At 41.3% G+C, this 13,367-nt stretch overlaps 1 protein-coding gene across 6 annotated transcripts in view; it reads left to right on the top strand.

The window, feature by feature from the left end:
* Nucleotides 1-13,367, top strand: part of LOC126213463 (uncharacterized) — a 149,017-nt gene that overhangs the window by 24,626 nt on the left and 111,024 nt on the right. For all 6 annotated transcript variants that reach the window (XM_049941239.1, XM_049941238.1, XM_049941236.1 and 3 more), the window contains one exon: nt 4,301-4,450. Coding sequence is in view for 5 of the 6 variants with exons in the window: in XM_049941238.1 (XP_049797195.1) it covers nt 4,301-4,450 (150 nt within the window). In the remaining variant the exon portion in view is untranslated. The remainder of the gene's footprint in view (nt 1-4,300; nt 4,451-13,367) is intronic.

The following is a 13,367-nucleotide window of genomic DNA, read 5'->3' as shown; positions in this document are numbered from 1 at the left end:
ACTTGCAACTTGCTTAAGAAAATAATTGACTCTATTGTGTATCTATTGACTCAATACGTAAACGAATGGGTGGTTATAATTAAACTTTCCTTATTTAACACTTTAAAACGTGGAAACTAACTACTGTTCGAGTACCAAACTTGGTAGCATTAACGTCCAAAGTACGGGGTGCACGATTTCCGTGCATCACAGTGCCACTCTCCAGTTCCAGTTACAGCCACCAGGTGCCACGATCAGTCGTCGTGATTCATAGTCTCGCACACCTGACCAGTCACGCTGCACTTGTTGACGTGTCTACACGAGCTCGGACATAAGAAACAGGGCATTATTGGCGAAGCTCTATTTCAAAACAACAGTAATGCTGCAGCTGCACATCGAGAATATTGCCGGTCGAAAGGATTACGGGAGGGTCCTCTTCCTCCACCTGCTGTGCGGAGAACGGTGAAGGAGTTCGAATCGACTGGAGAACTGGGTGTCGCTCCGGGTGGAGGCCGATGTCCGGTTGCACGACAGGTGGTTGACGAAATTGCCGTTGCTAGGACAGACGATGCTGCGCGCAATTCCCGATCGTCGGGCAGTGCGCGTGCCGTGTCACGACAGTTGAGCATCCCGTGGTCCACTGTACGGAAGGTCTTTCGAACCGTTCTCAAATGGTACCCTCAAATGGTACCCTTACAAAACCCTTATCGTACAGCAGCTTGCACCACGGGACGCACAAAGACAACTTCGCTCTCCGCTTTCTCGCGAGGATTAAAGTTAACTGGGGCTGGCCCTGGACCATCCTGTGGACAGACGAAGCTCGTTTTCCTCTGACGGGTGAGGTGAACACGCAGAATTGCTGAGTGTGGGAATCTTCACCTTTACTCACTGTGCACGAAGTTCCTCTCCACGGTGAACGTGTCACTGTCCGGTGTGGCTTCGCGGCTACGTTCGTCACTGGTCCGTTCTTTTTTGAACAGGTCGGCACTCGAGGAGCGAAGACGTGCAGTGTGACTGGCCAGCATTACAGTTTTCACGCAAGATGGGGCCCCACCGCACATCGCTCGTGAAGTTCACCCGCTTCTCGGAAACACATTTGGAAACGATTGAATTATCAGGCGATCGTTTCCGATTGTTTGGCCGGCACGATCACCTTATGTCACTCCCTGTGATTTCTGGTTGTGGTGCTACCTGAAGGACTGGGTTTACCGGGAGAACATTCGCACATGTGCGCTAATCTGAAACGCAGCGTATCGAGAGAGGTAACTGGCATACTCACGAACGTGCTTCGTTCTGCTGTGCAGTATGCGGTCGTGCGCTCGGACTCCTCTGGACACTGGTGGGTGCCATATCGAGCCCATTTTGTAGCGGTAATGGTACCGGTATCTAAATGGTATGATGTTCCGTAGCAGCACATTAAAAGTGTTTCAGTCTAATTGATCTGCATTATTTCTCTTCCCCGTGTCCTCGACATTAATGGTACCAAGTTTGGTCCTCGTACAGTATAATTAGTGTCCGTGTTATAATGTGTTAAATAGGGAAAATTTAATAATAACTACTCGGTACTCGGTACATCAGAGGGCTACTTTCCATAAGAGCTGAAAATATGTAGGGTGGTTCCTGTGTATAAAGAGGATGACAAACACAACGCTGCAAGTTTCAGACCAGTATCAGTAGTTCCGGTCCTGACCAAAATAATAGAATACATCATTTGCCATCAATTGTTCACTTATTTTAAAAAACTTCAGATATTTAATTGTACACAATATAGTTGTAGAAAAAAGTTATCAACAATTGGTGCAGTAGACTCCGTAATTAAATATGTTTTTACAGTGTTTGAGGAGAAGGACTTTGCTCAGGCCATTTTCTGTGACCTGGGTAAACCATTTGACTGTATAGGACCTATAACTGCTGTAACGTAATATTTGTGGCAGTTCCCAAAAGATGTTGTTGACGATATTTAGTCTAATTTTAAATCACCAAGAACACACGCCACTTGGCCTGTTTAAGACTTCTTTATTGACTTTACTTAGCAGCTATCCCAGAATCATCACATTTTTACTACCAAAGAATAAACAAAAAAAATAAAATTTTAAAGATATTACATCATGTTATCAGTAATGAACTATAACGATTAACGGTCTTGACAACTTCATAAAATATAAAAATTCCATTTAGATTTCATCTGTTACGAGACCTGCCTCGATAACCAGTTGACAGCACGGCCATTTGTTACTCTAGCCCTGAAATTCTTGTCATCTAGTCACCCATTGTTATCAAAACATCCTGTTGGCTACAAGCACCAATTTTTGTGACGAACAATTCGTTACGGGGATTTATTTCTGTTATTCTATCAGCCGTTATAGCCACCTTTTCGAGTCCCTTGTCACTGACAATTAAAATGTTCCTTATAGAATCCGGAAGTTTTTCTAGCCAAAGTGACTTTAGGACTTTTTCTGCCACATCTACCCCTGCCAAGGCTTGCATTTTGCGTAATAACTGACTAAGTTTTTGGTCTCCCAAATCAATTCCAGTAACTAATCTCTTAATACGCTTATCTTCACTTTCTTTGAAAATATTCAGTAGACGTTCCTTAGCCAATGAATATTTATTCGCATCTGTGCCACAAATAATGTCCCAAATATTCTCAATGTATTTTTGTTCTAATTGTGACACTAGGTGGTTAAATTTAGTTTCTTCTGTGACAATTTTGCAAATGTTGAACTGTGCTTCTACTTGATAGAACCAAATTTCGGATTTTTCACTCCAAAAAGGCGGAATTTTGATGCTAACCTTTTTTGCTTCCAGGCAATCTTCGGAAACGCTCTCGTTTGTCGTCATATCTTCTTATTATCACGTCGGGGTCACCAAATATAACTGCTGTAACGTAATATTTGTGGCAGTTCCCAAAAGGTGTTGCTTGACAATATTTAGTGTAATTTTAAATCACCAAGAACACACGCCACTTGGCCTGCTTAAGACTTCTTTATTGACTTGACTTAGCAGCTATTCCAGAATCATCACATCTTTGCTACCAAAGAACAAACAAACAAAAATTTTAAAGATATTACATCATGTTATCAGTAATGAACTATAACTATTAACGGTCTTGGCAACTTCATAAAACATAAAAATTCCATTTAGATTTCATCACTGTTGCCTTTACAGGCCTGACACACCTCTACAGAAGTTCAATTTCTGTGGCATCAAGAGTGACAATCTAAAAGTATTAACCTCTTATCTCCGAAACTGTAGGCAAGTTGTGTATTGACACAGAAAAGTCTACTGAGAAACAAACTAAGGTGTTAGTTCCACAGGGATCTGTATTTGGACCATTTTTGTTTTTGGGAATGATGCATGACCTACCCTCCTTTATAAGCTCCAGTATGGTGCTGTTTACAAATGACAGTGTGAATTATAACTGTGATCTGAATAAACTAATAGATTTGGTTACCAATACAAATGTGTTTCTCCTGAACAATAATAAAACACAAAAAAATGTATTAGTCTAAAGGACAAGAGTCATTTAATGCTCCCAGTTATATGAAGTTTTTGGATGGTATACTTAGATGACAAATTGTCCTGGGAGCAACACATGAAATACATTAGTGTTAAATTGTCTAGAAAAATTTACGTACTCAGATGTCTTATGAAATCTGTACCTGCAATGTATGGAGAACGTCACATTATGGAAAACGTCGTATATTTATTTTTTTGTTTGTTTGATGTATTATGTTGTATGGAAGTAATGTGGGGAAACTAGCTGTTTCAGAACATATTATTTCTGCAGAAGAAAGCAATCAGTCATGACACGTTCTCAACACAAAACACATTGTAAGCCCTTTTTCTCTGACTGTGAAATAATTACTGTTATAAATGTGTGTATATATGCAAAGTGTAAATCTATACAAAAAAGAATTTGCACAAAGTAAAACATAAAAACAAAATTCACGATCATAAGACAAACTGTGTGTCATACCGTAGACTAGCTATGAGGAAGTGCACCAGAAGTGATTTACTAAGCTTCTGCAGATGGTACGAGATCTTCCAGGGTATACACTTAACAAAACTTTAAACAAATGGCTTGTTGCCAACCCCTTCTATTAATTAAAGTAGTTTTTTGACTGCAACACGGAGTTGTAAGCTAATAACTAACATGCTGCACTGTCCTGTTTACTAGTGTAATGATTATACTGTATAAAAAACTTGTCTAATGACGATAAAATTATCTTATCTTATAAACGGTTACAACAGTGGATTGCACCTGCACGTGTAGTCCGCAGCTGACAGGTATTACGGCAGTGGTGGGGCGGCTTTTCAGGACCGCGGTGCCGCTTCGGTGGCCCTTTCTCCCTACCCACTGCTGCCCGGCCTCCTAGACAGCAGCTTCCAGAGAGCCGACGTCGGGTTCGACATCCTCTCGTCACCGCGCCGCGATTCGGAAGCCTCCGAACCGACAGGAAACACCGATGTAAGTATCGAATTCACAAATATGTATGTAAAAATTTGCAGTGTTAGATTTGTTGAAATGTTTGTCCCTGTTACTTACTGGGTATGACCCGCAGTTGCTCTCGGATATCAGTAGTTTCGTTATGACGAGTGACTGTGAGTTAGCGAGTTAGTGTACGTGCAGTGATGTCAGCTGCTCTCACGTGTCCGCCTGTTCTGGTAAGCATAGCTCGTGACGGGAGCCCACCGACGCCACTCAGCTGCACTGACACGTGACGTGGCAGCATGTGCATTGTTGCTGCCGAGCTGTGTGTGTGTGTGTGTGGGGGGGGGGGGGGGCAGTAGTGTTCATATGTGCATTGTGCTACTGGTTTTAACTGTACAACATATGATGTGGATATTCTGCAACAAATTTCATAAATTTTAACCTAGTTAGGTTCACTGATGTACAAATTTAAGTGTTCTATCCCCTTCTTACCTCTGTTAGGGGTCACTTGTTTCCTTCTGATTACTTTTTTTTAATTTTTATATATTCATTTAAAAGTAACCTATGCTCTTCCTCAGGGCCCCAGATTTCTCTTTAGTAAATTTCATTGAAATCATTTTAGCAGCTGAGTTGGGAAAATGCAACAGACAGAGTTACTTTCACATTTAATACTATTAGTTTGGAAGTACGGATGAAACATGTCAGAGACCGAATAAGTGTTGCATTCCTTACGTTAAATCGTATTATATAGAACAAATGTATTGATAAAAGCATTTTCACAAATATGATGCGGCTTGGACATAAGAGGGTTAACAGTTTTCTCAGAGAGTAAATATGTTTCACTGTGTTATTGTATTACAGTACCTTTTTTCCACAATTGTGTTTTGATGAAATATAACCTATACGTATCCCCGAGCCACGCTCAAGTTATCTGTGAAAACTCCTGTAACGGTTTTGGAGATTAGTGCATCCAAATAGATGTGACAGGTTTAGATAAAACCTTAATCACATTTTTTTCCTGTTTAGATTCTGATTAAAGCTTATTTGTAGCCCCAAGGTACATCGAGTTACCCGTGAAAACGCAGTGAAAATTAGTCTAATAGTTTTGCAGAGTAGTGTGTTCAAGCAGACAGACACATCAGTTTTACAGTTGTGTTATTAGTATAGATAGATATAGATTTAACTTGGCAAGATTAGGGCCATATGACCAGACATTTTACATACACTATGTGATCAAAAGTATCCAGACACCTGGCTGAAAATGACTTGCAAGCTCGTGACACCCTCCGTCGGTAATGCTGAAATTCGATATGGTGTTGGTCCACCCTTAGCCTTGATGACAGCTTCCACTCTCACAGGCATACATTCAATCAGGTGCTGGAAGATTTCTTGTGGAAAGACAGCGCATTCTTCAAGGATTGCTGCCCCGAGGAGAGGCCTGTCACGATGTTGACGTTCAAAAACTTCCCGAAGGTGTTCTGTAAGATTCAGGTCAGGACTCTGTGCAGGCCAGCCCATTACAGGGATGTTATTGTCGTGTAATCACTCCGCCAAAGGCCGTGCATTATCAACAGGTGCTCGATCGTGTCGAATTGCTCTTCAACATTGGGAAGCGAGAAGGTACTTAAAACATCAATGTAGGTCTGTGCTATGACAGAGCCATACAAAACAAGGGGTGCAAGACCCCACCACAACACCACCTCCTCCGAATTTTCTTTCGGCACTACACATGCTGGCAGATGACAATCACTGGGAATTCGCCATACCCACACCCTACCGTTGGGTCGCCACATTGTGAACCGTGATTTGTCACTCCACACAATGTTTTCCAATGTTGAGTCATCAAATGTTTACATTCCTTACACCGGATCCTGATGCAGTTTGGAATTCCTGTGTGATGGTCTGAATAGATGTCTGTGTATTACACCTTACAACCCTCTTCAACTGTCAGCAGTCTCTGTCAGTCAACAGATGAGGTCGGCCTGTACACTTTTGTACTGTTCGTGTCCCTTCATATTTCCACTTCAGTATCACATCAGAAACAGTGGACCTAGGGATGTTTATGAGTGTGGAAATCTCTTGTACAGATGTATGACACAAGTGATACCCAATCACCTGACCACGTTTGAAGTCCGTGAGTTCTGCGGAGCGCTCCATTCTGACCTCTCCCGATGTCTAATGACTACTGAGGTTGCTGATGTGCAGTACCTGGCAGTAGGTGGCAGCACAACGCACCTAATATGGAAAATGTATGTTTTGGTGGGTTTCTGGATTCTTTTGATCACATAGTGTACATTATTCTACATATAACATGCTATAAGTTACATCAACTACAGAGTGCAACATTTAGAAATTACAAAATCAAACAGTCTACGTTGTTTCACAATAAGCGTAACAAATTGTATGACGGTAGGTTTAAAGTACGAGCAGTGGCAGCCTGGGCACGAGAGAATGGCCGAAGGAGGGGGAGCGAGAATAATGTGAGTGATGAAGGCAGTCAAAAAGAAAATAATGGGAGTTATCAATAAATAGAAAGAGTCAGAAGTGTAACTCGTCAGAGGAGAAAATGGGCTGTAACCATTAATTTTCGGAGAATCGTTACGAGGTCGGTGTAAGGAAGTGCCTCAGCTGCTTCTTAAAAGTAACAGGGTACGAAATTGTGCACAGAGTGCAGGGTAACTTCCTTCAGAGGCAAATTACAGTAACAGAAAAAGTGTTTCGAGATGTTCCCTCTTTACGGACAGGCACAACGAGCACGCTAGATGAGTAAGATCTCGAGCTGTCGGGTTGGGTTGGGGTTGTTTTGGGGGAGGAGAGCAGACAGCGAGGTCATCGGTCTCGTCGGATTAGGGAAGGACGGGGAAGGAAGTCGGCCGTGCCCTTTCGAAGGTACCATCCCGGCATTTTCCTGGAGCGATTTAGGGAAATCACGGAAAACCTGAATCGGGATGGCCGGATGCGGGATTGAACCGTCGTCCTTCCGAACACGAGTCCAGTGTGCTAACCACTGCGCCACCTCGCTCGGTCTCGAGCTGTGATAAGGGGTACTGGGGAGCTTGTGCATTGAGATGTCATAGGGTAAACACAGCTCGAGGTGGTCACTTAACTTCTCTGGCCGCAACCGATCTAACCTGGCACGTGGTGCACTGACACGGTCCTATATAGTAGACGACAAAAAAAGTGGCTCTTTGACACACCCGGAAGACGTGGTCTGATGTCATAACTTTCTATTCTTTGGCTTGAATGCTACTAGATCTTCAGTTCCCACAAGTTTCTAATTGAAATTCACATTGAGGTGGTTAGCCAACAATAGATAAAAAAAATAATTACAGTATCCTGATAATTTTTAAATTTTGGACTGTCCGGCTACAACTGAATGAAACACGGTTTTCGTGCCATAAACGTTTCGCCTTTTTATCAGCAAGCGATTTTCAGTGGCAGCTTGCTTCGATGATTTTCTGCATATTATGTCTCCGTTCCATTTTTGGTGCTGTTTCTCTTCATATAATTGCTGCTTGGGGTTTTTTCCACTTTTCACAGTACTAGGAACTGAATACTTGTTTTGATGTCCACGCAACCTGCCACTGAAGATGCCTTGCACAGAATTAAGGCGAAACGCGTATGGCACGAAAACTGTGTTTCATTCAGTTGTAGTCAGGCGGTCCAAAAAGTAACAATTATCAATATACCATAATATTACATGCAACTGAGGAAGACAGGACTACAAAAGTTGAAGATGTTGAAAAAATAATGTTCGCCTCTGCTTTTGCTAAAAGTTGACGCGTGACAACTTGTATGTGCTTTTAATATTCGAAGCTAGGGTCATCGTCAGTGTAGTATCGATTTGTTTTGAAATTGCATACACACACAATTACAAAATGCTGATTTGTGGAAATGAATTTAATCTGAAAGACAATCAGTATTCTTTTACAAAATGTGGCCGGTTCTATTTCTAAAATACTAAGAAAGTGAAAATGGAATTAACTAGTACTCAACAATGGCTTTGTTAAAATTACGAACTGATACTGTTTATGATAGATGGCAGCTTTTAAATTTATTCAGAAAATCATTGTACTGATGTGGAATGTAACTTTAAATCAGTAACGTGACACACATTTAAGAAAAAACGCTTGTTATTTCAATAATGTTTAATCACTTACACAAAGGATGACACCCGAGACAATACAAGAGTCTAATCAGCTTCAGAGTCAGAACCAGAGAGAGCACCACAGTGATAATGGTATCGGTTTTATAGACCAAAAACAAAGATTTTTTTATTGTTGTTCAGTTACGTGTACTGTGCTTGTCCTATTATCTCATAGGGTTTATTACGCTGACCAGGTTAACATCCACTGCTTCGCTCGAGTAGACTGTATGGGCTGCAGAGATTTTTTTGTTTTTATTTAATCAAAATTTTATGTTGTTCACAAATTGCAACACTTTCTAAGCTTGCCATGTTAATTAAGGCCATATAAGCACAGTCTTTTTCTAATGTACTTCTGACCAAAAGGCGATTCTGGTAGCTGGAGTCCAGAGTTTTTGTTAATCGTGTCTTTTGCGTTCTTGTGGGTTATTTTCATAGCAACTTTCATCCTGTAACAAGCATTTTTTTAAATATCTAATTGATACGTGAAATACCATTTTTTATGAATGTAGCTTTAAAATATTTTTAATGTAGTGAAATACTTTCTTAAAATAGCACTCCCTTAGGGGCTGAATGTCCAGAAACACTGAAAATCGTATTTTTTTTATGTCTAACTAAGAAGTCAGATATCAGTTATCATAGATGTAACCTTAAAAATCATTCAGTGGTTCTTCAGTAATTGTTTATTTTCAAAAAACTTTCACCCACTTAGTAGCTGAATTTTCAAAAAAGCTGAAACACGTATTTTTTATTTTCTGACTGAGAAACCAAATACTAGTTTTCATAGTCCTAGCTTCAAAATTCCCTCAATAGCAAAATACTTTCAAAAAACCTTTCATCCTCTACTTCACTTGCTTAGGAGTGGAATTTCAGACAATCCTTTAGTAAATGATGCCTACAGTATAAGATCCACACCCTCTCCAAACTTCAAGTTCCTATCCTTAACGGTTTGGGATGAACTATGATGAGTCAGTGAATCAGTCTGACCCCATTTCACCCCCTTTGGGATTTAATTTTCAAAATTGGTGAAACACTTATTTTTTTAATCTCTTAATTGAGAAGGCAGACACCAATTTTCAAAAATTTAGCTTTAAAAATTGTTTTACAATGAAATATTTTCGTAAAACTTTAACCCCTGTTTCACCCCCTTAGAGGTTGAATTTCCAAAAGCAGTATGATGCCTATATTTTATTTCTAACAGAGAAGTCAGATACAAATGTTCATAGATTTAGCTTCAAGAATGCTTGCACAATGAAATATTTCCAAAAAAACTTCAATCCCCCATTTCACCTCCCACAGGGATTGAGTCCCCAATAACATAGAAACACATTTTTTTTTTAAATTGAATTTGTAGAGGGGAGAAAGGTAAAGGAAGGGAAGGGGAGGGATGAAGGGATTATTGTAGTCAGCTGTATTGGGACACGAAGCGGAACCAGTGGTGATGAGTGAAAATGTGTGCCGGGCCGGGATTTGATCCCGGGATCTCCCACTGACTAGGCAGTTGCATTATCCACCGAGCTACCTGGACCACAGTGCTAATCACAACTGCGCAGACTATCTCGCTCGACCCACACTCCCGTCTAGCGTCACCAATCTGCAGTCCACCACGCCTTCGTATATTTCTAACTCGGAAATATTTCCATAAAAACATTCATCCCGTGTTTCACCCCGGTAGGTGTTGAATTTCAAAAAACAATGAAACACTTACTTTTTTATCTCTTAACTTGTAAGCCAAATTTAAATGTTCGTTGATATGGCTTTAAAAATGCTTTCATAATAAAATATTTCATCCAAATATCTCATCCCTTATTTCATCCCCTTAGGTTCAGCTTCACAGAAACACTGAACTAGTATTTCCTTTTGTTTGTAAGCAAGAGGTCATGCACCAGTGTTCTATTACTACAGCATTTAAAAAAAAAAAAAAAAATTCTGTGGTGCTTTAATAACGATATATTTTCAAAAGAAGCTTTCATACAGTATTTCACCCACATAGCGTTAAATTTCCAAAAGTTCTGTAACAGGTATTTCTCTATTTATGACTGAGAAACCAAATACCAATTTTCATAGGTCTCGCTTCAAAATTGCCTGAATAGTGACCTTTCTTTTTTTTAAAAGACCTCAATCCCCTATTTCACCCCCTTGATTATTGTCATATGATATTTATCTTAAAAATTATATATGTTATATACGAAAAAGGGGGTGCTAGAATGCCCCCTTGAATTTTGTGAATAGATATGCTTGCTTGTCTCATTCACAAAATTCAACCATAGCAACAACATTATTCAACAGTTGCTTTACATAGGTGAAATTACATGTTCTTCAGGTTCTCATGGGTATTCAGTTAATTTTTACTATCAAATGTTTGATACTTTTAGTTATCCTGTTATTACAGTTTCCTGGATATTTCATTGTACATTGATACATAATAATTGTGGGAGTGTCGTTTGTTCAGTTTGTTAATTATTCATTGTGGTTGTGGGTTATTGATTTCTATGTTTGTGTTGTCGTTTCAAGCACCTATCTCAAATCCGATTTGCATATTAGTGTATTGCCTCTTCATTTGTCATTGTTGCTCGTTTCATCTGTATCGATTACTGCCTAGGTACACAGTGTGTAATTGTCTTTTGCGAGTGTTTTTCGTGAAGCTTTGAATTTTTAAATTTCCACACAGTTAACGTAGTGCGACAACAGTTTGAAGTAGGCATTGAGTATCGCCACATTCCGCTGGCACAGTCTGTTTCAAAAATGGCTGCACGTAGCAGACAATACAGTTAGATGTGGGGGAGACGGTTCGTGGGCACTGCTCGTTCATCTCGCACACACGAAGCAAGGTATGTTGTACCCTCACTGCAGATAAGGCAAGTGCCAAGAATTGTCGTTTCCACATTTCACACTAGATTTGCCATTCATTTCGACATACTAGGTTCACGTTTTCTGACACTTTGCGTCATAAGATTTTGTGTTATCACTCACTGAGATTTGTATGCCCCCTCCCCATTTTTAATTGAAATTTGTGTTGAGATGGCTAGCCAACAATAGATAAAAAATAATGGTCTCCTCTCCTTTTGCTACAAGTCGATTTGTGACGGCTTGTACATGCCATTAATATTCACAGCTTGCTCGACACCTGTTCAGGATCGATTCGTTGTGAAATTGTATACGTGTGCGATCACAAAATGATAATCTGTGGAAATGAATTTCATCTGAAAGGCAGTGGGACATCTTTAACAAAATTTGGCAGGCTCTACTTCTGAAATACCGAGAAAGTGAAAATGGAGCAAAATGCACTCGACGTTGACTTTGTTAAAATTACGAATCGATACCATTTGTGGAAGGTGACCACTTTTACAGTTATTCGGAAAGTCGTCGTACTGACAGGGAGGGTAATTTTAATTCAGTAATACAACACATATTTAAGAAAAATCGATTATTATTTCAGTAATGTTAATCACCTACACAAAGTGCGACATCCAAAGAAATACAAGAATCTAATCAGCTTCAGAGTCAGAATCAAAGAGAGCTCAACCTTAATAATATTACCGCTTTTATAGGCCAAAAGCAAAGATCGTATGTCGTCGTTCAGTTACTGTACTTGGCATTTCTGTTTTCTCTTTGGATTTATTAATTTGATTACTATCGTACGGTATATGTATTACAGAAGAGGTACACTGTACGAGAAAAAATGGACTCGAGAACTCAGTATGTGTACGCACCATTTCCATCTATGTAAATGGTTAGAATTGCAATTCTCTGTGACAAGTAGAATGGACAGTGGAGTAAAATACTGTCATACGTGTTAAGTGTTGTCAGCTGGCCCGGAAGAATATACCAGGGGACAAACAGCGTCACGTGTCGAGTGGTCTCTCACACCTAGGGACAGTGTTACAGGCACCTCACAGAATTTGCGAGGGCCTCGTCACCCATTTCTCGAATTTGTAAGCAGATTCTACACAGATTACTGTTGGCAGCCGGTCGAATTGTGCAGTATCCCGATTCGTGGGGTGTCGAAAGTGGCAGTGGCCCGACATTAGACTGTACGAGAATGTGAAACCGGGCTTACTCGTCATCAGTGTGTGGTCGTCACGAGAGACAATCACTGTACGAGCTCCAAAGACATCGTCGCGCTGTCGGGTGTGTGCCCGGCTTTCAAAAACGAGTAATGGGATCCTCGCGACAGTCTCAGTCGTCCGGCACTGCCGGTCAGAGACTGGGGAATTCTGTCCCGCGTGCAGGCGGGCATTAAGGACACGACACAGAACTATCGTTCGGAGTGGTGCCGTGACCGGAAAGCACGGAGTGCCGACGGATGGCACCGCACCGTTTTTAGCGGCGAATCGCCATTCTTTACCGCTCCGGACGACCGTCGGTGGCTACCTAGGGAGAGGTCCTATTCTTCCGGTGCACTGTTACTCTCTGTGTCGGGCCAGGAGGAGCTACCGGGTACGACTTCACATCACGGCCGGAGTCGATCGAGGGGCTCGAGTGGTGTGACGGTACACTGTATTCACCCCGCGTACTCGTGCGTTACGTCTCACGTGAAGGTACGTAAGCAGAATCGCTCGACGGGACGGTGCCCGTCTGCACGCGACGAGTGTCTCCGCAGACCGCTCGTGCCGTGTAGGGGCTTTCCTGCAGCCGAGATTGCCAGCTCTGTCCGCGACAGGAAAGGTGCGACCGGCTCGTACGTCGGCCCGTCCCGGTGTCGGTATCCGGGAAGTCGAGGGCCGGATACGACAGTCCTGAGCCACTTTGCCTCTGGAGAGAGTACGGTAGCTGCACGGTGCACTTCTCGAACGAATTAGTGCGTAC

Source organism: Schistocerca nitens, chromosome 11 (assembly GCF_023898315.1).
Source record: "Schistocerca nitens isolate TAMUIC-IGC-003100 chromosome 11, iqSchNite1.1, whole genome shotgun sequence".
Classification (NCBI taxonomy): Eukaryota; Metazoa; Arthropoda; class Insecta; order Orthoptera; family Acrididae; genus Schistocerca; species Schistocerca nitens.
Note: the sequence above shows the minus strand (reverse complement) of the source record. Positions and strands in the feature narration are given on the sequence as shown.